The sequence below is a fragment of the Zingiber officinale genome, chromosome 3B, assembly GCF_018446385.1.
Source record: "Zingiber officinale cultivar Zhangliang chromosome 3B, Zo_v1.1, whole genome shotgun sequence".
Classification (NCBI taxonomy): Eukaryota; Viridiplantae; Streptophyta; class Magnoliopsida; order Zingiberales; family Zingiberaceae; genus Zingiber; species Zingiber officinale.
In genome coordinates this window covers 128,826,815-128,850,504 of record NC_055991.1, presented here as the reverse complement: position 1 = coordinate 128,850,504, position 23,690 = coordinate 128,826,815, and the positions used below count along the sequence as shown (strand labels likewise).

Sequence of the window (23,690 nt, the reverse complement as noted above, 5' to 3'; positions counted from 1 at the left end):
ACATTTTCTTGTAGTTCTTATACTTAATTTTGTAATTTTTTAAACTATTAGTGGATTGCCCAATGAAGGTACTCGACGAGTGCGAGCCTTGGAGTAGGAGTTATCGAAGGCTCTGAATCAAGTAAAAAACTACTTGCGTTAGCGTGTGATTTTCTTTCTTCTTCTAGTTTTTTTCTTTTATTCTTCCGCTGTGTACTTCGCTTTAATTCACAAGTTTTCGGTTAAGAGCAATTGATAGCTCATAAATGATAGCATCTGGCCATAGGCGCATGGTGAGGTAAACCATGTCCCCTCAGATGGATCTAGTGGCTAGCGCATGAGGTGTTGCCATCATGAGGTCTGGGGTTCGAATCTCGGCAAAGCTGAGATAAATGTCTTCCTTATGTGCTAGTCACTATTCCAAAGGTTAGTAGTCGCCTGTGATTTACCTTCTCAGTGTTGGCCCTGGGACGGGTTGGCGGGGGCGCTGGAGGTGAGCGTACTCGCCTTTTTGCCATCATGGTGGGGTAAACCCCAGGTATTTAGTTTCTGAGAATCGACCCCCACAAATATGGAGGGAGGTAAATACATGTACACAGGTCATAGACGCATGGTGAGGTAAATCCCAGGTCGTCAGTTCCGGAGAATCGACCCCTGACTATTACGCCAGAGATGTCATACGCTCACCGTTTGCGTTATTTATGCCCTAGGGGCTACACGCTATGATTAAGAGCATTCGCAACATGCGCTGCATGTCGTAGTTAAAATATCATATAATTATCATTAATATTTATTTAAAATATATATTTTAAATTTTAAATTTAGACATTATCGTAATTCATCCATCACTTCAATAAAAATAAAAAATTATAAAATATAATCAAAATGTGAATACATAATTTTTATTCATCTAATAATCATTTTACAAAACTCATAAATTTATCTAAATCAACTACAAAAATCATGAATTAGTGTTCCAATATTGCTTTAATCTAATATGCATCCAAGAGTATTTGTGTCGTTCTCAAGACTTTTATCTTAGCCTTTATATTATCTTAGAGTTTCTCATTGATCTCTCCCTTCAGTAGTGTTGGCGGTCGCATCACTCCATGCTACTTGGCTCGCCCCTTCTTCACTGGTCAACCCCTTAGATGTTCCAATTGACAAAAGATAGTGACTCTCCAGCTCGGCGGCCCCGCAAGCTTTGATTTCTTCATCAGCTAATTTGGTGCAGTCACTCAGCAAGACTTTTCACATTGTCTTAGCTGCAAAACAAAGAAGAAAATCAGTTAGATCCAACAATAGCCAAGGAAAGAATTTCTCACCAAAAGAACTGGACAACCGAGCGCGAATAAGACTCAGTTCAAACATATATAGTATTTCTTTTAGCAGCAGCTTGTGGATATGACATTTTAAGCCAGTCAGCTGAGCAGCGGCTTCAAGGTAGACTGACTCCCATCGATATTTGCCCATCTTTGGAAGGTTGAGTGGCTCCATTTGCCTGTTGGTTGAGAAAAGTATCGAGTGGGGGCAATCAGAGATAAGAAATAGTGTGATTTCCAGTCCTTGTTGGAGGAGGACATCTTATCAAAATATACAACGTCTACTCAGACTTGGAAGAGAAAAATATCCGACTCAATTTTTTTTAAATAATAAAAATAGTTAAAAACATAGGGCTGTAAAATGATTTTATATAAGCGAAATAGTATTACAACCCCACACAATAATCTAAAAATGTTAGATGTTAGCTGTTGTAGGACGATATGAAAGTATGCATAAACTTCAGTCAAAACAAATACAGAGGAAAATGAAGGCCAACATAGAGTTGATCTTTGAAAAAAGTAATGAAGTCGGCCGGAGGGGTGTGGGGACGATCATAAGCAGAAGGGATAACGATTTGGCAATCACAAGGAATGCAGTAAGTTAGCCGCATTTTGTCTACCTCATCACCGTTGAAGAGAGATAAGGTGGAGGTGTACCAAAGTTCGGGAATAATAGGAGGAGGAGTGGACGAGGAGGCTATTAAAAGAATATGATGAAGATCGGAAAAAGAAGAGAAAGGAGACTTATGGGACACTAATCGTCAATAACAATAAGTAGAAGAAGAAGAAGAGAGGAAAAATGCGAAAGCGATAAAGTTTCGTTGAGGAATAAAGATTAAAAACCTTAGTGATAATTGATTGTAGTCATCCGATTAAAGGGACAAAGGGAGGAAGTTTGATCCTGGCCGTTAAATTTAAACCGTTGGCAGTCACGTTAAATCACAACAATCGCGTGTCACATCGAATATTCTCTTGTGCAGGCATGTAACACGTGTCAACAAAATACAAGTCGTATTAATGAGGGATGGGAGGTAATAAGCAAACTCATGATGAAAAGCCGTGCTTGGAATGCTTCACGTTAATGATAGGTGATTTGCTCAAATTCCAAAGAGTCAGAATGACGTCAACCCTAAGCAAGATTCCAAAGAGTTAGAATGACGTCAGCCCTAAGCGAGTGGCACCACTATGAGTTAAGGGTTGTTTGGGCCCGTTTGAGAGAGGAAGGATAAAAAAATGATGGCAACTAGGGAAACCATCCATGCGAGCCGATCGACATCACAAAGATGATTCTCTGGTTGGGAAACAGGGGATCTCATAGGCAAGGATAGCTAAGCATGATATTCGTTCAAGCCGAACGAGGACATAGCAAATAAATGCTTGATTGGAGGTTAAGAGACACAAACAACATTAGAGTCCAGTCAGTTAGACTTGCAGCCTCCTTCGACTAGACTTAAAGGAGAAACTTGTGATACGATGTTTAAGGTGGACCCTTCTAGAATGGGTAAAAGTCTAATAGGCCGGTTGACATGGCAGTCAAAGTCAAAGGATAGTCAACATCATTCGGAACAAGAGAATGCCCGACCGAACCTCCGGGCCAGCCGGGCTGTGAGTTCCAATCTTGCGCGTAGACGGAGTGTTAATCCAGGGGCTCACTCGATTGGGCTCTCCAGCCGGTCTGGCCTTGAAGCTTGATTTCATAATCAATGAAGTATGAAGCCAAGTATCAATTACCTCGATCGAGTGCTCCAGTTGATCGGACGTATGGTCTGATCGGACATGTTAGATACCTGGTTGCGTGCAGTTCAAATAAAGAAGCTGAGTGAAAGCCAAGTCGTTGACTGCATTTATAAACATTGACTGAGTACTTCTCAAAAATACGAGCCGGTCGGACTACACCAGTGATTCGATTGGTTTGTCAAAGTAGTATATTGTAGGCCCCGTAGCCCAATAAACTAGTACGCTCTTTTGACGTTTTGTGCCACGGAGGACAAGGGATATTCTGCAAGCAAATCACACTTTTGAAATTTTCAGTCTGTCAAATTACAAAGATTTGTAGGCTCATTTTAGGAAAGGTATCAGGGTCACTTTATGAATTGCTCTTTTTTTAAAGTACTTCGTAATTCATGCGTCAACCCGTCCCAGGACCAACATGGAGGAGGTAAATCACGGGCGGCTATTAGCCTTTGGAATATTGACTAGCACATACCTCGACTTTGCCGAAATTCGAATCCCAAACCTCATGGTGACAACATCTCATGCGTTAGTCATTAGACCCATCCGGGAGGACATGCGTAGACATAATAGTAATATTATAAAAGAAGGTCTTCATCCATAGACAAATATACGACGATATATAATTTTACATACTTATTGCTAGAGTTTCTTTCATTATTTCTCTCTTAAAATTAATCACTGACTTAATATTAGAGGTCAACATCAAAACCCTTTCCCTAACCCGACAATTAATACTAGCGAAGAATTTCCTGTGATCGCCAGCAAATTTTTTTTTTTATTAGACAAAGATCAATGTGTTATGTTTTTTTTTTCTGAAAGAACTGGCATATACGAGATGATGACGCGGAGACAGTCAAGCCAATGAATTAATAGGGCGCAGTCCGCAAATCATCTCAATCATAACCACAACTACCGAACGTCTAATAAGTCATAACTTTTAATTCTATTTTTAGTTAAAACTCCAACAAAAGAGAATAAAGATTAAAACCACATCGCGTTCCTCATTTTTTTTAGTGTTTTTCCTTTTCTCCATCCGAATTTATGTGGTTTTTCAGCCAGCGGAAGGAGGCGGAGCCATCCGCTCTGGTCGGAGACCTTGACTCCCGTCTCTCCCTCCCCTTCTCTCTCCCATGGAACTACAACCTCTGCTGGCCTTTGCTTTGTTCATACCCCTTTTGCTCTTCTTCAAGCTAGTCCTAGCCGTCGATCCCTTTCCCTCTTCCCCTCTGTCGCCTCCGTCCCCATCCCCATCTCCATCTCCGACATTTGCACCTCGTATGCTTCCCAGCGATCACGTCCCACACATCGTCACCCCTTCGCCGCGCCGCCCTCCTCAAGCCAGCAACGGAAGCCAAGAACGAACGACCGCGGGACAAACTCCGGAAATCGATCATCTCAACCTCGGCGAGAAAGTAGGGCTATCTTTTCTTGCCGTCGCGGTTGGACTGCAAGTGGTTCTAGGTGTCTTCCTGGTTTGCACGCGAATTCAATTGAGAAAGATGGAATGGGGGAATTTGTCGAAGGCGGAGCCCTCGCATCCTTCTTCTCCGTGACCTTCTAGGGCTTGTAGAAAAAAAGGGATCTTGGGACTTTTTTTTTTGTTCTTTCATGGAGAAATTAAATTTGGAGACTCAGAATCCTCTTTTAGGATGAACTGCTCGATGGATCGGCATATTTTACTTACATTGTAAATTTGTAATTGTTTCCGATATGGTTGATTCTTAACCTCTTGCGCTTTGTGGTTTGATCATTGCATTGTTTGCGATTTCTACATTCAACCAACGAGTTATATTAAATCTCCAGTTATAAAAGTTCATTCTCTTCTAAATGTTCGAATATTCAGATAATCAGATTCATGCTTCAGCAACAGGAAACAAACACAAAGTATTTGTCTATGTAACACTATCACTGTCAATAAGTACAATTTCAGCCCCCGGCCACGTGCAAGACGCTCAAGTAATAACACAGGATTTTTTTTATCTAATGAGATGAAAAATCGAAAAACGTTGATTCCAGATGAGGAGCGGTTCATACTTTTATATTTATCTTATATTTTATGGTCGATTTGTGAGGTTATCTTAGAATTAATTAAACTGAAAAGCTCGTATACTCGATGATCCTATCTGAACACTGAGTCGATAGACGCTGAGGACATGGTGCTTTCCGCTGTTTTCGACTGGCTGCATGAATCTCTGGCGAACCTGCAAGGAAGTCGGGCCGGGAAGGGGTTCCCGGCGACGACCCTCCGACGCTCAAGTCAGACGAGAGGAAAACGATGAAGTGGCTCCAAAGATGAAGGATTTTGTGATCGCGTACCTCCTGCGGAGTCTGAGGGCTCTTATATAGAGTTGTGGGGAGGCTTATGCACACCTACCGAGGCATACACATATCCTGTATCATGCCCTAGTATGGGCTTATCAGAGGAGCATGCCTGACACCATACTGCTACAGTCCGTGCACGTCTCTGATGGGACAGCAGAACCTTCTGTCGTAGGATTCTGCGTATGGCCTAGTCGTCGAACATGCCTATTGTCAAAAGATGTTCCCTAATGTCCCCTTGTCCTTTTGTCTCCTCTCTCCATGCGCCGGGCGTCCATCCGCTCGGCAAGCATCGGTCCGACCAGGAAGATTCCCCTCCCTCACGTGCTCGGCTGAGACTGTTCCTTCACATCATTGCTGTTTTATGCCTCGGCCGAGCGGGCTTCCCGCTCGGCTCGGCGATCCTGTTCATCATGAGCATCGGAAACCCGATTCCCCGTCGGGCCATCTTCGATTCCTCTAGGATCTGTTCGCCCGGTTGACCCACCCCTTCTCCGATCGGTCGGACCTTATGCTGACTCTTTTAACCTTTGACCTTCATGTGGTATTGACTCCCCTCTAGAGGGGGTCCCCCGACCTTACTGCCGAATCACTCGATTATATAAAAAAAGAGAGTATAATTTAAAGAAATCATCCCATCTTTTTGTGTGATCTAACGATCAATTAGAAATATAGATTTAATAACCAAAGGACAGTCCTTTAGAGGGCCTCAAATCGAGTATACGTGTAGGCGTGTAGCCAGTTAATTTTTCATAATATTTTTAGATCAATTTAAGGGGAGAAGTCATCTTAAGAAACTATGTATAAATAATAGAAAAATAATATGCTCAAAAAAAGAATTTCAAAGAAATATTTAAGGATATATATGTACAATGATTAAATCCACAAAAGTGAAATGATGGACTATAAATTTACATGACTTTCCTTAAATATTTTTTTTTAAAGATTTGTCCATGTATATATCATTTCTCTAAATAATATGGGTTAAATTTAATATTGCATGCTTAAAAAATAGAACTTTCATATACAATATCATACAAGAGCCATCACATTAATTACCTTGTCCCCTCGGCGGTGTGACTATTGAGAATGAGATGTTATCATATTAAGTCATATGATCAAAACTTGACATGTCCAAGTTTGTGCACTAATGACTAGTAGCCACCTATAATTTATTTCATATTGACTTAGGGACAAGTTGACAGGATAACTGAGAGTAAATTATCTTTTTACCATATTCACATTAATTATCTTAAATTAAACTTTTACTTAAAATTTTATATTTTATATAAAAAAAATCTACATCAATTATCTTACCAATTTCTTAAATATACATTTTATGAATAATAATTTTCTAAATTTAAGAAATTGATTATATTCTCTAAATATTAAAATAATATTTCTTTCTCCTTTCTCCTCCCACTAATAATAAAAAGATTTCTGGTCTCCTCCATTTAATAATAAAAATAGGAAGGAAAAAAGAAAAATAAATAAATAAATGATAAATGGATTATTTAAATTAGAATTCTAATATCCATGGTATAAAGTGCAATATTTACAACAACAACCCAACCTCACAATTTCCTATCAATTTTATTTGCTAGAAATAATTGTTTTATTTTCTATCAAATTCAATTTTACTAGCGTTAGCTAAAAATAATCTAAATAGCGTTTCGTTTACCTAAATAAAATAAAATAAAATAAAATAAAATAAAACAATAAATACTCCCGTTAATAGAATGAAATAAGGGTTTCGAGAACCGGTTTTGTCTCGGAGGAGAAGGAGGCGACTTCGGAGAGAACGAGAAGAGCAGCGGAATATGGGGAGCAGCGGCGCGGCGAAGAGCCCAAAAAAGATTAACCTCCTTGATCATCACTCCATCAAGCATCTTCTCGATGAATCCGTCACCGAGGTAGCGTCTCCCTCCCCAATCCTTCCGCATCCTCGATTTTTTTTTTCTCGTTTGCCTAGATCTCTGGGTTATTAGGGTTTCTGAGGTGGTGTTAACTTGTATTGGATTCAGGTCGTTAAGAGTCGGGGGTACACTGAAGATGTGAGGCTGAGCAACGTCAGGCTGCTGATCGGATCCATCATTATCGCGATCGCGCTGCTCGCACAGTTCTATCCGAAAAAGTTCCCGGAAAACAAGGATTTTCTTCTCACTTGCATCGGATTATATCCTTTTCTTCTTAAATTGTTTAAAAAGTTTGTATTTTTTTTACCGAGCGGATAATTTGCTGGTATTTTCATGATGAGTTTTCCCTTTGACTTGGGCAAGTATGTAGTATTTAATGCGCTGTTGCAGTTCATTAGTTACACAAAGGAGAAGAATGCGTTCCTTTTCACTCACCCTCCTGCTGTGAGTTTTGTTCGGTTCAATTAATGTAGATTTTTACGATGACCACTGGATGAATTATTTTACTCCTATGCATTGGCAGATACTATGTTTTTACTCTTCTTATTTGTCAATAATCAGATTTAGGTAATCTATGTCACGTTTCTGATACAGCCAAATGCAAATGATGGAAACTAGTCCAGTATCGCCACTCCATTGTTTATTATATGTGGTTTACAAACTGAATTTGATAGTTTAATTTCTAGATATGATAGTTCTATTCTGACAGACTGTGTTTTAACCTAGGATTATATCTATTAAGTTTGGTTGGGATGCATCGAGCTTCCAAGTACAGTGATTTCTGATCCTTTGGTTTTCATTGGTTCAATTTAAAAATAGGGATTGCAAGAATGAGTTTTCATTGCAAGAAAGACATAATGGTAATTTAACAGAAATCAAACGTCGTGATTGATTTGTTATTGCTTCAAAAAGTTTGTGATAGATTTGTTAAAACCTTTAAAGTTTATGTTATGCTTAACAATTAACCCTATAAATCATGTTATTATTAATTATTCTCTTATTTGTTATATTATAATTGTTTCTTCCAGAAGTCCTCAACCCATCATTTTCCTCATAGGGCTACCAAGAAAGTGTGATATGAGAGACAAGAACTATTCAAGAAGTATCCTTCCTCCCCTCCATGGTTCTTCGATCCTTCTTCCTCCCAACATCCTATATCTTTGGAAGATCTAATTTAAGTTGTTTTTTTTTCTAATGTCCCTTGATTTCATCCAAATCTCCTTTGTGTAGTCCTTGTTTGTGTTCAATATATTGGGTTATAATTGCATTGGTACCTGCTCTTCCTGTTCCAACTCAATTGCTTTGAATCTAGTTTGCTTGATCGACTTTCCCAACCATGTTTTTATACAGTTTTAAATTATCATGTTTCTCTCAAGGAAAAGAACTTTCTGAACTATTTCCCCCCTTATTTGTTTAGATAAGAATCTAGTTCGGCGTGTGTAGTAAAGTTTTGAGGTGTGAAATTGCTAAAGAGTATTGTTTTCATACCTTCCTTTCTAGCCAAAGTGACTTTTTTTTTTCAATCATCCTATTCTCATACACCCTAACAGAATGATGTTGCTAAAAATAAGAATAGATAGTTGGTCAAAACAGCTCATTCATTACTATTTTGCATGAGAATTCTTCTCGAGTTTTGGGATGATGCAACTTTCACCATATTCTATTTGATAATCGGCGGTTCTTCTTGACTTCTTCAGCTCTTTGAGGTCAGATCCATTGCACCACTCTTTTCCCTTGTGATGATATACTATCTTACACTGTGATGCATTGCATAATTGTCCTTGGTTTGTACATCTTTTATCGCCATATGCAGAAGATTTTTTCCTATATCTGTTTAGAGTACCTTAGCTGCTCTCATATGCAAAAGAGGGATCATTGTTACTCTTCTGAGCTACAATGAGATACCAATGTCAAAGCCTCAATCACCCAGAGCTACAATGACAAACTCTGAGCATGTCACAACTCTTTCTTGAGACTGTTTCCTTGGGTAGCATCATTTGGTGTCAAATGCTAATTTTGACTTGGACTTTTCCTTTACTATTCAAAGTGGAGAATTGAGTATATCTTTGTGAGTTGGGTTTACAATATTTTTGAATCAGTTGGAGTGTTAAGGAGCTAATTGTAAATAGATGAAAAGCTACTTGTAAATATACAAGTAACAAGGATATAAATATAAAATGATAATAATATGATAATACGTAGACAGTGGGGACATCCTAGGGATTGACCCCCCATTAACTATAATAAAGACAAAGCAGATTCTCAGTTAGCCTGCCATCTGATCCTTTGCCTATTGAAAAGGTTGGTTTGAAAGGAAAAACTGTTCTGTTTCCGGTCTTGCCTGGTTGAGAAACCTGTTTTTGGAGCTTATCGTTTAGGCAGCACCTAACCAATGTTCACTCTATGCATTTTAAGCTCCTTCATTCATGTATCTTTTAAAAACTAATGATGTATGGTTTGTTTTTGTTTTGGCAACAGGGATCCTATAGTACGGGTTTGGTTGTGTCTTCCAAGCTGCCAAGGTTCTCTGATATTTACACCCTTACAATAGCCAGTGCCGATCCAAAGTCCATTTCTGCTAATAAGCCAGTTGTCCTGACGAAGAGTGTCACAAAATGGTAAGTTTTGGACAAATTGTTTTTTTTTTTTTTTGCATAATGCACTAACTATTTGAACAAACATGTAAAATAGTGTCACCTATTATGTATGTGGGGCAGCGTTATTATCTTTCATCTGAGGCATATATTGACCATCTTGCACCTTCTTGAACAACTCAAGGCACCATCATATCACTGCATCAGATATTAATCAGGCAGCAATTGTAGCTTCATGTACTAGTTTAAAACTAATGTGGTGCATGATAAAAAAAAAAAAGAAAAAAAAAATATTAAAATAATAAAAATTTGTAGAATTTTAATTGAGACAATTATTTGGAAAAAATATGAATAATATCTTTAAAATGTTCAATGGAATTGAATTGTTGAGAGAATATTGTAAGACATTATCCTAAGTTTTTTAGATATAAGATTTTTGAGGACTTTGAGATAGATGGAGAAAGGTTGAAGATACATATCTATACAGGTTAATACAATAATATAGCATTACAATTAAATATTCTTATAAATATATTTTTTTATTCCAAATTTAGTATATCATCCACAATTTGTGTTAAAATTTAGCGTCCGTTATTTATTTATATATTTTATCCATGCTGCCATCCATGTATTATTTGTTTTTTGTTTTTTGCATAATGCTGCCTGGATGATATGTTAGCGTTTTAATGACAAATAGACAGAAAGTTAATATTTCCCAGATTTTAACATAAACTATGGACATTATCTTAGATTTTAAAAAATAAAAGAATGTGCATATCTCATTTCTATCCCTTCCCTAATTGTAAATAAATGCATCTATACTAGCAAGTGGGAAGAACCATTGCTCTTGTCGATTTGTTAGAATTTGCTTTTACTGCCAAGTGAATCTTTGCTGTGTATCTTTACTGTGTATCTTATCTTTGCTGTGTATCATATTTGTTAGAATTGTAAAGAATGTTATTGTAACTCTGCTTCTTTGCTGTGTATCTTTACCCCTTTTTCCCCCTTTGTTTTCAGGTTTACCAAGGAAGGTCTTCTTGTTGAAGGTCTTTTCTGGAAAGATGTTGCGAAACTGATTGACGATTACAATGGCGACCGGAAGAGCAAATGACTCTCCAGGAACTTATAAAAGTTGATAAAACTCACACCCTTGCGCTAATAGTTTCATGTATGATGGTGTTTGTGACTTTGCTCGAACCAAGACTACTAGTCTGTCTTGCCTTTTCCAACTGTAGCACTTTGGTAGACTAAAAATTGGCAAAATTTTATTCTGGTTTAATTTCTGAAGATCGAATTGCTTTGTTGTATGTTTAGTGTATTGAAAATCAGGAAACTGAGTTAAGCCTGGCCTGACTGTTGAGAACTTTGCAGTCTTCTATCCCCAGGGATAAACTGTCTGTTGGAAGAACCATATTATTCAAAATACAATTAACAATAATAATTTAAGAAGATTAAAGTGATTATTGTTGTAAATTTATTAGGAGTCGTAAAATCTTGAAACAAAGTTCAAATTACGTGGCTTTCGTCATAATCAAAATTGAGAAAAGAGCAATTCCCTAGATATAGACTCTTGATATATCAAAATGCCAAATTTTGGCCCTGGTAATCAAAATTGTCGAATCCAACCCTTAAATCTTAACTGACATATTCGCAAGGGGAAAAAAAAATTAAAAGGGAAATGCATTGGTCCACAACTTATAATGATACCCTACCAATTTTACGTTGCATATCTTGTGAGCATTTAAAATTATATGTATAATTTGTTGCAAATTCTCTCGGTGCACGACAACGTTCACTAAAAAATATAGCGTTTAGCGACGGACATATTTCGTTGCTAATCCGTCGTCGTTGTATGCAATTAATGATGGATCAACGATAGATGTCGTTGACATTTTTTGCGACAGAATATATAACGTCGTCATTGTTAGTGACATAATATATATGTCGTTGCTAAAAATAAAAATGATTTTATATATATTCGTCACTATATTTCGTAAGCTAATTAGCGATGGATTTAAATAAATCCATCGCTATTAGCGACGATAAAATATCATCCATTGTTAATATCCTGAACGGAATTTAGATTCCGTAAACACATTAGCAATGAATTTATATAAATCCATCGTTAATTAGCGATGATAAATTATTATTCGTTGCTAATTTGATAAACGGAACATATCAATATATTACTGATGGATAGATTCCGTAAACACATTAGCGATGAATTTATATAAATCCATCGTTAATTAGCGATGATAAATTATTATTCGTTGCTAATTTGATAAACGGAACATATCAATATATTACTGATGGATTTTAATATCTGTCGCTAATCTCCATTAAAAAAAATCCTAAATTTCATTCATTTATCTGTTTACATCTAAATATAATCAAATACAAATCATCACAAACAATGATTTTCATAACAAACTCACAATACAATCGATATCAATAAACTCACAACGTAACACAAAATCACATTACATCCAAATAAAAAAAAATACCATCCAAAACTAATAGAATTTATTGCATAATACATCCAAAATTTGAATCAAAAGTTGTAAAAAATTATTTATCCTTTTGGATGTTGAGTACTTGGAATAAGCACAGTATGAAATATGAATTCGTCTTTCATACACCTCCATAGGGGTAAGTTATATGATGTTAATATAACTTACCAAGATGAATATTACTGTCCATAGCTTCCAAATGGCTAAAATTCATTTGCAGAAAGTTTAAATCTCGTATTACGTACGTGGTTCCATTATAAAAGAGAAAGATATTATATCAAGATGTTTCTATACAGGGGAGTCTCAATGATAACATATTATATCTCCTTTGTGTACATGGTTTTGATGTCACTTCATGTGGCTCGCTGTTGCGGCAGATACATATAAGCATTTGAGTCTAACAGTTAACGAAAAGTAATATATGACTTTCAAAAGAATATTTTTCTTTTTCTTCCCTGGCATGCGACTATTCTGATCATAACGAGGGTGTACACATTCTATATTTCATTAGTTCGCTATCTTCATTTTAAAAGATTATATAGTTATTGATACAATAATGAATCTTCTTTACCGGCAAATTCAAATCTCTAATCAATTTCTTTGTATTATGAAGCTATCAGTCGTGCAGTTATCAGTGTGGAGTAACTCTGACTTCAATTGGCATATGTCATCGTAACATCGTTCAGAGAAATGATATCCTGCCTTCATGTTTAGTAATATTGCAGTAGTTTATAGTTGAGAATGACCAGAAGGAATGTCTTTCCATAATTCTCTTTCACTAGCTTTTAACATATCATACATTTTCTGAACTATGGGTGTAGATGTTTCCTCTATATTCGATTGATCATATGCATTCATTACGTCGTAAACCATTAATTGTATTATATTCACAAGCCTTGATGATTCCTCTAGAACAATCGGGCAGGATGATGAAGCAACAAAAGGTCCAATGTGGTCAAATAAATAGGACTCTCCATAACAATACTAGTTGTAATAATTGGGAACAAACTTATACCTACATATATGTGTTTTCACTATATTCTCATCATAGCTGTATTTCTACATCTACGTTGATTACATAGACACTTTAACTCAGCATCATTCAAGTATTTTATTTGAGACTCAGTGAAGTTCACAAATTCTTCAACCTTAGCAAAAAATTATTGACGGATAAATTCATTGTCTAATCTATTTAAACATTCAATCCTCGTTCATATACATTGTATCCTAATGAGAATAAAATTTTCAACATGACTAATCATGTCAAACTAAACATGTTTATATTTAAATCATTTAGGTTTCATAAAACTAAACATGCTTTTCTAAGATAAATGTTGGAAACCTTAATATATTGTAAGAGGTTCTCCTATAATTGAATTAGAAGAAGGAGCTCCTTTTTAGATCTCATGAAATTAATTGCAATTGAATATGAATCATTGTATCTCTAATTTAGTCTAATTATCAAACATCACAATTAACATTTATGATAATGTATTTTATATATATATATATATATATATATATATATAAAATGTGAGAACTTAGCGCATCAATATTGTTTTAAAACCAAACATACATGAACACACATGATATCAATAAAATAATACTGGAAGGCTGGTCAAGTTCACTAGTACAGCGGGCTCGCAAGCATAGCAGCCTTGGAAGCAAATCTGGCTTCGCAAGCATAATGCAAGGCCATAGGTAGTCTGACAAACATACATGACCTGCGAGCACCAAAGTATTACCCTGTGATGGAGAGGAGCAAACATACAACGCTTGAAGGAGTGCTCGCGGATGGTGGAGAGCTATGGCACAGTGATGCCGGAGAGGAGCTAGATTCTAGAGAGGAGGAGCTCGGGCACACTGATTAGCAGACGCTAGAGAGCACCAATAACTCGGGAACGGCAAAGAGTGCTGAGGAGGCCAGAGATGAGGTTGAGCCCACTGGAAACGAGGCTGAGGTCATTGGACGCCGTCGTCAAGGGCACACGAAGGATACGCTGGACAGGATGCGTCGGAGAGGAAGTTCACCGAAGATGCCGCGGACGGTTGTCAGATAAGATTGCCGGAGAGTGAGAGAGAGAGAGAGAGAGAGAGGAGATCAATTGTGTGAATGAGAGATCGGGTCGGAAATCCTATATTTTCTCGATTTTTGTAACAAAATATTTATTGCAATATTCCGTCGCCAATGATCAGTTGATTTTTAAAATTTTATTGTATAATTAGCGATGGTATAAATACTCTATCGCTAATAACGATGACAAATAAGCTATCCATCGCTAATAATGACAGTAAATAATTCATCGCTAATATATGATTTTCTGGTAGTGGTTCACGGCTGAGGGTACATGCCACGTGGCAGTCAGCAGGGTTGACTAGCATGTGGGTGTGTGTCCTCAAGCGTGAACGCTGTCGCATACGGGTGACCACACACCCATATATATACCAATTAGATTTTTCTTTAAGGTTTAGGGGTTGAGTTATAGTGCTCCAGTTAAAAAAGAAAAGAAAAATTAGTTGCTCACATGGTATATATTTAGAGTGTCTAATAACATTTTTTTATTTTTTATTTTTTATTTTAGCTCTGGGGTTGAGCCAATTAGATTTTATCTTTAGAAAAAAAATGATAATGCAATTAGCCTCATTGACTATCTCTGGGGGTGACCGACTCGGTCCCATGGAAGTTTCCCACCGGCCACCAGAGTAGATTGGGAAGCGCACGCGGCGGCCAGCCCAGAAGCCCAACATCCTTTGATTACACCCCCCATTTGGAGGAAAAATTCGTGCAAATACGCAGTAACTGGGGTTCGAACCGCGGGTGCCTGGGAGACAACCTGGATGTCCTACCGTGACATCATAGCCCCGGAGACAGATTTTACCTTTAGAGCACGTTTGGTTGGGGGTTATCGTTGATAACCTTGGTAGATTATCAACGTACATTATTTGATTTAAATAATCAATGATTCTTTATAATGTAATATCCCTGCCACATCAATAATCAGGGAATCGATCCCGGAATCAAAACACCTTAAAACCTTTAGGTTTTTCATGATTCTTGGATTAACAGAGACGGATCTATAGCAAGGCAGTCTTGGGCTATAGCCCAGCCATGCTCCTTCATCTCCCATGAAGAGCCCTCCTAGATTCTTAGCGCAGTCCTTGATTCCATCTTGAGGGCGGCAGAATGGAAGACTGTAGTAGTTGAAATGAAGTTCGTTTCACCAACAGCCGGTAGGATATCTCCGACTAGATACTCATGATGGTAGCTTCTAGGTAAATAAAATCCGTCGCCGGATCAAAGTAAGGTCAGGCAAAACAAGGAACCGGAAGGCAGATCCAAAGAAAGATGTCATCTTGTTGCTAGATCCGGAAGCAAAACCCATGTATGGTCTTCTTCTCTTCTTCTCTCACAGATATAAGGAAAATGAGATGGTAAAATTAGATTTGGAAAGATCTAGTATTTTTCTTTTCAAAATAGGAAGAATCAGATCTCGAAATCTCCAACGAAAATGGGTGCAAAATTAAGGAATGAAGTTAGAAGAAAGATCTAATCTTAGTGTGCTTGCGTGCAGATGTGTCTCTGCCGACGGGTAAATTTACATGCAGTCCCTAATCATAAACTCATCTTTGCATGCAGTACCCATCCACAAAAATTTTTGTTTCCACTCCCTGGTCAAATATATTTACCTAATTGCCCATGATACTTTTCGGTATAAAAAGTCAAAAAATCAGTATATTTCCTTTTAAATTCAGTACATTAAATTAGAATCTAGTATATTTTCTATCAAATTGAGTACGATTCTTTTTTCACCTCAATTGGATGGAAAATATACTAAATTTTCTTTAAATGATACTAAATTTGATGAAAAATATACTAGATTTTTTTAAATGGTAAATGGTGCTGAATTTACGAGGAATTATATTAAACAAGAAAAAAATCGTGTTCAATTTAATAAAAAATATATTCAATTCTAATTTAATGTGCTGAATTTGATAGGAATTATACTCACTTTTAGACTATTTGTACCGAAAAAATATGAGGGTTAATTTTGATAGAAAATATATTCGATTCTAGTTTAAAGTACTGGATTCTAGTGTAAAGTGCTGAATTTAACTCCCTGCATACTCGTTTTTAGACTTTTTATACTTAAAAAGCTGAGGGACAATTTAGGTAACAATATTTACATGAGGGAGTTGAAACAAGTAATACTTTGTATGCAGAGAGTGGAAATAAAGTTTTTTATGGTTGGGACTGCATGCAAAGTTATGATTATGATTAGGGATTTTTCTCTATTTTACCCAAAGAGTATTTTGATAAATTAATAAGTGATTTGATAATTTTTTTTTTACAAAAAAGAGTACATAATTTAAATATTTAAAAATATAATTCAAATAACTTAATTCAATAAAATTAGTAATATACGACGATAACATTTGAAATTAATATACACTATCTGAAAATATTAATCGATTGTACAGATTAAAATTAATTTTAATAATTTTAACAATTAATTATATAACCCAATTTAATTTTTTTTAGCTAGTCTAATTAATCTTAAATGATATAATGTATTGGATTACACAAATTTTAAATTTTTTAATAGAAAAATAACATGACAGGCAATAAATATATACACAATATATTATTATAAATAGATTCAATAATTATATTAATAATCAATAGAGGAATAAAAAATAATGAATTTATTTTAAAATTTAAAATGTTAATTGAAAAGAACTTTTAAAGGATAAAATAAAATGGAATTTATTTTAACAGAAAATCCTATAAAAAATTACTTTCTATGAACCATGTTTGATAAAATAATACCAGCAAATATTTTTAGTAATGAAGCATGTGGAGATAGATATTTCGTAATAAAATTGAAAATAACTTTCTTACTAATTGTTTGATCTTTTATATTAAACGGGATTTAACTAAGAAGATAGATATTATATTATATTATATTATATTATATTATAGATAACTTTTATATTTCAAAATATAGCAAGCCCTTCATTGACAATGACTTTTTTTATTGTATAAATGTATTATGTTCAAGTCCCCGCCAATTCTAACTTTTGGATCTGTCCGGGGGTTAAGAATATTTTTTTCCCAAATTATCCTCGAAGCTAGGTGATAATGAGCAGGCAGGGACTACGAGCAAATGGCGACTACGAGCAAGCAGTTCACAAAGGAGGAGTTGGCCGTTCACGGAGGAGGGAGACGACACCAACGGTTCATGGAGGAGGCGACACGCTAGCGGATGGATCAGCGACCCAAGGTGCCAGCGGTTCATGGAGGAGGGAGCAGCGGCCCAAGGCACAAGGTGCCGGCAGTTGGTGGAGGAGGAGGCGGCGGTTCGTGAAGAAGGGAGACGACATTGACGGTTCGCGGAGGAGGCGACATCCTGGTGGAGGGAGCAGGGACCCAAGGTACTGATGGTTCACGTAGGAGGGAGAAGTGGCCCAAGGCGCATGGTGCCGGTTCGCGAAGGAGGTGTCGGCGGTTCGTGGAGGAGGGAGACAGTGTCAGCGGTTCGCGAAGGAGGTGGCACGCCAATGGAGGGAGCAGTGACCCAAAGCGCATGGTGTCGACGATTCGTGGAGGAGGGAGTAGCGGCCCAAAGCGCATGATGCCTGTGGTTCACAGAGGAGGGCCGATAGTTCGCGGAGGAGGGAGACGGTGCCGGTGGTTTGCGGAGGAGGCGGCGCCAGCGAACGAGGGAGAAGCACAGTAAATGTAAATATCTAAATTTATTTTAATTATATTTTAAAATATATAAATTTATTTTAAATTTTAAAAATTATAAATCAATTATATATATTATCAACTTATTAATTAATAATATTAATATTAATATAATTTAATTTATTTAAAAATAATAATTAAATGTTAAATTTAACCAAGTGTAATATAATCAATGTCAAATTAGATTATAGCATTACCTAAATTGAACCGAACTTAACTAAGATTAATCTTGTTTATATGATTGTGTAATCACATAACCAAGATTATGCATGATAACTGGGATCAAACACACCCTTTGGATTTAGGGGTTAGATTATATATAGTGTTCAGCCTATAAAAATTTAAAACTAAAGAAATTAGGTACTCATGGGGAATAATATATATATTTAGGATTTAAAATTTATGAAATATTGATTTTTAAAAAATAAAAAATTGAATCGAGGCGTCTGGGTTTGATCCAGACGCCTCAACTTTGTTTTAAAAAAATTGACAAAGACGCCTCTAATGAATTAGAGGCGCCTCCCCATGTGAGAGATATCAACACGCGTCGTCCAGCATAATAAACCCCCGCTCTCTTTCTCTTTCTATATATATACATACACAAGTTGTTTTAGCCTACGACATATTTGTGATGGGCGCCCAGCATGGGCACCCCTCACACAGAAATTTATGAAGGTGCCTTGGATTAATCCAAACACCCTCCCCCCATGAGGGGCGGCCCATCACGAGTATGCAGACTAAAAAACCTTTATCTATATAACATAGTATTAGTCTGCACATCCACACTGGTTGGCCAGCATGGGTGCCCCTGATTATGAGGCGCCCTAGTTTGTATATTTTCTTGTAAAATTTCTATGATAATTTAATAAAAGTGCTCTATTTTCGTCTCGTCTTTAAAAATTAGAAATTGTGATTTAAGATCGTAAAACTTATGCCGACTAAGTTGGGCAATAAAAGCTATTGAAAGCTTGTTATAAGACTTATAAAAATTGGGGTACAAGAGCTATTGAAAACTTATCCTATTCATAATCACGGTTCATAATTACTATTAATTTTTACTGTTTATAATTACGATTCATATTTACTTATAAGTACTGTTCATAAACTCTAAAATTTTTGAAAAATATAACTTCAATAAGAAAATATGCTTCGTTCCCACGTTTATATATATATATACAGACGCATAGTTTTAATACAGTAGAAAGAAAGCTGGTTGATATGTAGTACAATACTTTATTATTTTTTCCGGTGATTATAAATACCAAACGTTTGCGAATCCACGAACAATGCAATGCATCAAAAATTTGTACATTGAGATAATATAATGCGAAGGAAGATAGACACTCCCCCTTCAAGTGGTGCTTAGGGATGATTAAGCTCCTTCTCTATGTCCAATAACCTCTTTTGTCTTTCAGAATATTTTGAAATAATTGCTTTCTTTTCCTTGTAAATGATGTATGCTTCAAATTGATCCTCCTCAAGAAGGCGGTGTTTCAGTGTTAGTCACAACCGAATTGGTCCTCTTCATTGGCATCTCGTGATCATGCTTTCCCTCGTATGTCGTCACGATATAGTTGGAATTATCCGAAGCCCTCTCGGTATACTTGCGCACATTGCACTTTGGGGCTGTGCATTTGTAATAACTTCTGCAAGAACAGTTAATCTTTCTTGACTACATGAAGGTATACTTAGAGATATACTTTCGGTCACAGATCATTTTGAATTATTTTTTGCCTCGGGTTTAGAACAAACAAGAGCACGAGAAGAAAATTTATAATGAAACGAGCCCAAAAAAGAAAAAAAAGAGTTACCTCGGATAACTATTGCCTTTCACTACTTTTTGTCCATATTTTCTCCAGTGATAGCCATCTCCGGAGATGTTAGATTCTGCAGAGGTTTGAATCAACGATTGAGGCTCTGTAAAAGTTTCTCCAACTCTATTTGTACCACTAATTGGTTCTTCATTCTTCCTGAGACACCAAAGAGCTGCAGGTTAAGTTGATACAATAATGAATGAACAAATAAGATTGTATAATATACAGAATAATATTTTGAGGCCACGGATTGATTTCAGCTTTTGGTTGCCACAAATCAACGACAGATTCATTTGTTTTGTCCCATCACAGACTCTGATAATTTCACACCATCACAAAGTCTTCAACTGTAGCCTTTAAAACACTGACTTTGCTTTGCCTAGTAGGAGAAAATTCACTTCTCCACTAGATTTTCTAATTTCCAATAATGTCTTGCACACACCATAATTATTGAACGTGGAAATTTGTCATCACACTCGCCCATCTCCATCTCGTTGTGAGAATGGCAGAAAATACATTCTAACCCCTGCCGATTGTTCACATTCCTCTAGCACAGTTGCCCACAGGCCTCGTCAAGATCAAACAAAAGAGAAGGCTCCACTGGCTTGCTCAATTATTCTTCTTATGATGTGACTTGGTAATTCAATTTGAAACCTTAAGAATTTTGATTTGAAAGTTCTCACACAACTGCAGGTTTAGTTCATATTGTTCTCTATTCATATGTACCTTATTTTTTTTATGCAGTACATTAAATTGCAGGAGACATACCTTCTCTTGCAATCACGCAGCATGCAATTATCCATTGCTCCCGTACTGGTTGGAATTGTGCAGACCTGAATGGTAGAGCTATCGGTCTGGTTGGTTTTGCCACCGTAATTGGAATTAATTAGACGATGATGAGGCAACTGCACCTGCGCACAGAAGTTCGGTGCCATGGACAATTCCTTGGGGTTGACCTCCAACAGGGAGCTGCTCCATGACAGATTGCCCGTCTCTCTACTGTTCTCGTCGGCGGCGACGGCGGCAAAAGCCTGCTCTTGTAAACCCGGCGCGACTCGCCTTGGAGGCTGAGGCTGAGGCTTCGGGTGGTTGTGCTCGCCCTTGTACACAATCTCGGCGATCTGCCCGTCAAACGACCTCTCGACTTTCTTTTTGACTTGGCATGTGGGATATGTGCACTTGTAGTAGCTTCGCGGATACTCGCTGCCTTTCACCTGCTTTTGCCCATACTTTCTCCAGTTATAGCCATCGTACGATTGCCGATCTTGCCCTGCCGGCTGTTGAATTCTCGCGTCGAGTTCTTGGCTCTGTCGCATCGAGTTTGAGGCCTCTAACGTCTGCTTCAATTCTTGCTCCACAAATTGGTCGTTCGCAACTGGTGGCTGCTGAGTGGAATCAGTGTTTCCCTGCTCATGAAAAAGTGCATAGAAACATTAAAATGAATAACATCGTGAATAAGACTGAAACACTAACCAGGCTCGACAAGAGAGAAGCAGTGGCACGGGAAACCGATTTTGCCGTGGGCTTGACCAGGATATTTGTTCTCGTCATCTCCGTTGCCGACGTATCATCATCCTGCAGAGGGAGATATAGGAGAAAATTCTTCGCAACTGATCATCGATATCAAAAAATCTCATCTCAGATCAACTCACCATCAGCGAGAAGGCTATGGCTGCCGAGTCACTGGATGCAGCTCTAAATCTGGTAGCTTTTGGTTTACTGGCGATTGGTTTTTCAGCAAGGGACGCAGAAGAACTCGTCGGGAGCTCAGGGACGGACCTAAAGCCGCGAGAAGGCCTCGACGCCACTGGTTTCGAGATCTGACTACTCTTCGCATCTTGCATTTCTACATCAACCTGCAAATCCTTCCCACGGGAATTAATTTAAACTCGAACAGTTAATGCAAGACAGTGGAAAACAAAAAAATTAAAGAAGAAGGAATAAGTCAGAAAATTGCAACCTACAAACATACGGAAACAAGCACTGGCGAGCAGTAATTATTTGCATAAATCTTTGCGTGGTCAAGGTTCAGGAGTGGGAGAAGGAATTAAAGCGTTCTGTGTTGCAAAACCAGTAGAGAAAGAAACAGAGACGGATGGCAAATACATCTACTTTCCAGGATGGGAGACGGGACCATCATCTACCAAGAGTGAAGACCGTTAGGTTTGAAACGAGACCATCAAACAAACGATTATTTTCCATTGCTGCAGAATTTAATTTGCTGAATCCAAGAAAGCTTCAGTTCTTTCACAGAAGTGGTGAGATGGGAGTTAGGTGAGACTGTTTGGTAGAGGGAAGGCAAGGCAGAAGTGGATTTAATTTCCTCCACACAATTGATTTGACATTGATGATAATTAATGTTCAACAAGATATTGTTTGTTTGTTTTTGGGTTAAATTTGTGCTTAACGCCTTGGTTCTTATGAATTTGATGAGTTGAAAATAATATACAACTTCTATTCGAACCTTAAATAACAAAATAGATGTAAATATATAGTGAATTTAGGAATTATATCTGATGGAGTATCATTCCTATAATTTGCATGACAAATATTGATTTTGGTTGTTTAACACCTCATAAGCTCATGTAAAGTTTTAAGATCAAACTTGGTTATAGACCATCAAAAGAATTCATTTCTCTTTAGATAATGATCATGTCCGAAAGTTAAGAAGATGATAGACCGAGGATGTGGTTTTGTAGTTGACTGGATAAAGACTCTTCGTTGTCCTACAAAACCAAGAGCATTAGTGTCAGGTTGGGACGAGAGATTTATTGTTTGTCTCTTAACCCGTGCAAACTTTCAGAGGATGGCCATTCAGGCGGTCACGCCCAATTGGCATTGGAGGCCTATTTGGCGAACTTCGCCTGATCTAAAGGCTTGTTCGGCCAACTTCGTTTGATCTGTGGTCCTGGGCCTTTGACTGTTTTGACTTTGACCTTCACGTCGGTCGTTTTTCCCTATTTTGACTCATCTTTAGTGGGACTCCTCTTCATCACCGTATCATAAGTTTTTCCCTCAAGTCTAGTCAAATGAGACTGTAAGTCTAACTGACTGGACAATTTAGTATTTTCAGCAACTCTTCTTCATGACTGGACGTACCAGGGTTTAAAGCCACCACTCGGCTCTGACGTGAACGACACTTAGCCGTTTGTTAACTTCTTTCTGACCTCTTTCCCAAGCGGACGCCCCCACTTAGTGTCTTTTAATTGCGGCTGACGTCACAATGATTTCTTGAAAACCGTTCAAATTCCTAGCCATTAATATAAAGCACGTCGACCATGCCTTTTAATCATATACTTCCATTCCTCATTAATGCCACCTGTGGTTGAATGCCACATGTCGCGATCCTCTACCGCCGAATGTGCAATGTGATAGGCGATTGTTGGGATCTAATGTGACTGTTGCCTTTTCAAATTCAACGGCCAAGATTAAGCCTCATTTTACAAAGTCCTTGATCGGACGACTTGGGGGCACCTGTCAACAGAGTTTTAAAATTCTTTATTCCTTCTTTTGTCGTATCGTATCCTTCGTCTTCATCTTCATCTCCTCTGCTTCTTGCTCTAAGTACATTGCTAACGATCCTTCTCTAGTAAGCTCTTTCTCCTTTCTCTCTTTTGATCTTTGATTTCCATCTTCTGTCCCATGGCGTGTTCTCCTTCTCCACCCTCAGTTGTCCCCAGGTTGTGGTATACCTCTACTGAGTTTGATTTCAATGGTGACGAGATCGATCAAATGAAGATGACCTATCATATT

The 23,690-nt window shown here is 37.4% G+C and overlaps 2 protein-coding genes across 6 annotated transcripts; one reads left to right on the top strand and one right to left on the bottom strand.

The window, feature by feature from the left end:
* Positions 1-7,080: 7,080 nt before the first annotated feature.
* LOC121967688 (probable signal peptidase complex subunit 2) lies at positions 7,081-11,151 on the top strand. The gene is made up of 5 exons (XM_042518070.1): positions 7,081-7,267; positions 7,379-7,530; positions 7,633-7,714; positions 9,749-9,888; positions 10,882-11,151. The coding sequence occupies exons 1-5, from the start codon at positions 7,175-7,177 to the stop codon at positions 10,973-10,975; spliced, it is 561 nt and encodes a 186-aa protein (XP_042374004.1). The 5' UTR covers positions 7,081-7,174; the 3' UTR covers positions 10,976-11,151.
* An 8,198-nt stretch (positions 11,152-19,349) lies between these two features.
* LOC121967687 (WRKY transcription factor 44-like) lies at positions 19,350-22,263 on the bottom strand. 5 transcript variants are annotated; one of them, XM_042518069.1, is made up of 7 exons: positions 21,902-22,261; positions 21,590-21,802; positions 21,411-21,512; positions 20,849-21,343; positions 20,706-20,770; positions 19,935-20,093; positions 19,350-19,769 (listed from the first exon to the last, which is right to left on the bottom strand). In XM_042518069.1, exons 1-7 carry the CDS (start codon positions 21,905-21,907, stop codon positions 19,601-19,603), a joined length of 1,209 nt encoding a protein of 402 aa, XP_042374003.1. In that variant the 5' UTR covers positions 21,908-22,261; the 3' UTR covers positions 19,350-19,600. The 5 variants fall into 5 exon arrangements, with proteins under 5 accessions (XP_042374003.1, XP_042373998.1, XP_042373999.1 ...); XM_042518064.1 differs by having other exon boundaries at positions 20,706-21,343; positions 21,902-22,263; XM_042518065.1 differs by having other exon boundaries at positions 20,706-21,343; positions 21,590-21,793; positions 21,902-22,263.
* Positions 22,264-23,690: the final 1,427 nt, after the last annotated feature.

What these genes read in the sequence shown, in the direction of transcription:
- LOC121967688 (XM_042518070.1), top strand. Translation starts at nt 7,175, where the DNA reads ATGGGGAGCAGCGGCGCGGCGAAGAGCCCAAAAAAGATTAACCTCCTT. An exon ending in TCGATGAATCCGTCACCGAG is followed by an intron (nt 7,268 to 7,378) that starts GTAGCGTCTCCC and finishes TATTGGATTCAG; the next exon opens with GTCGTTAAGAGTCGGGGGTA. An exon ending in CTTCTCACTTGCATCGGATT is followed by an intron (nt 7,531 to 7,632) that starts ATATCCTTTTCT and finishes TGACTTGGGCAA; the next exon opens with GTATGTAGTATTTAATGCGC.
- LOC121967687 (XM_042518064.1), bottom strand. An exon ending in CTTCTCTCTTGTCGAGCCTG is followed by an intron (nt 21,344 to 21,410) that starts GTTAGTGTTTCA and finishes TTTCATGAGCAG; the next exon opens with GGAAACACTGATTCCACTCA. An exon ending in AAAGGCAATAGTTATCCGAG is followed by an intron (nt 19,770 to 19,934) that starts GTAACTCTTTTT and finishes CTGTTCTTGCAG; the next exon opens with AAGTTATTACAAATGCACAG.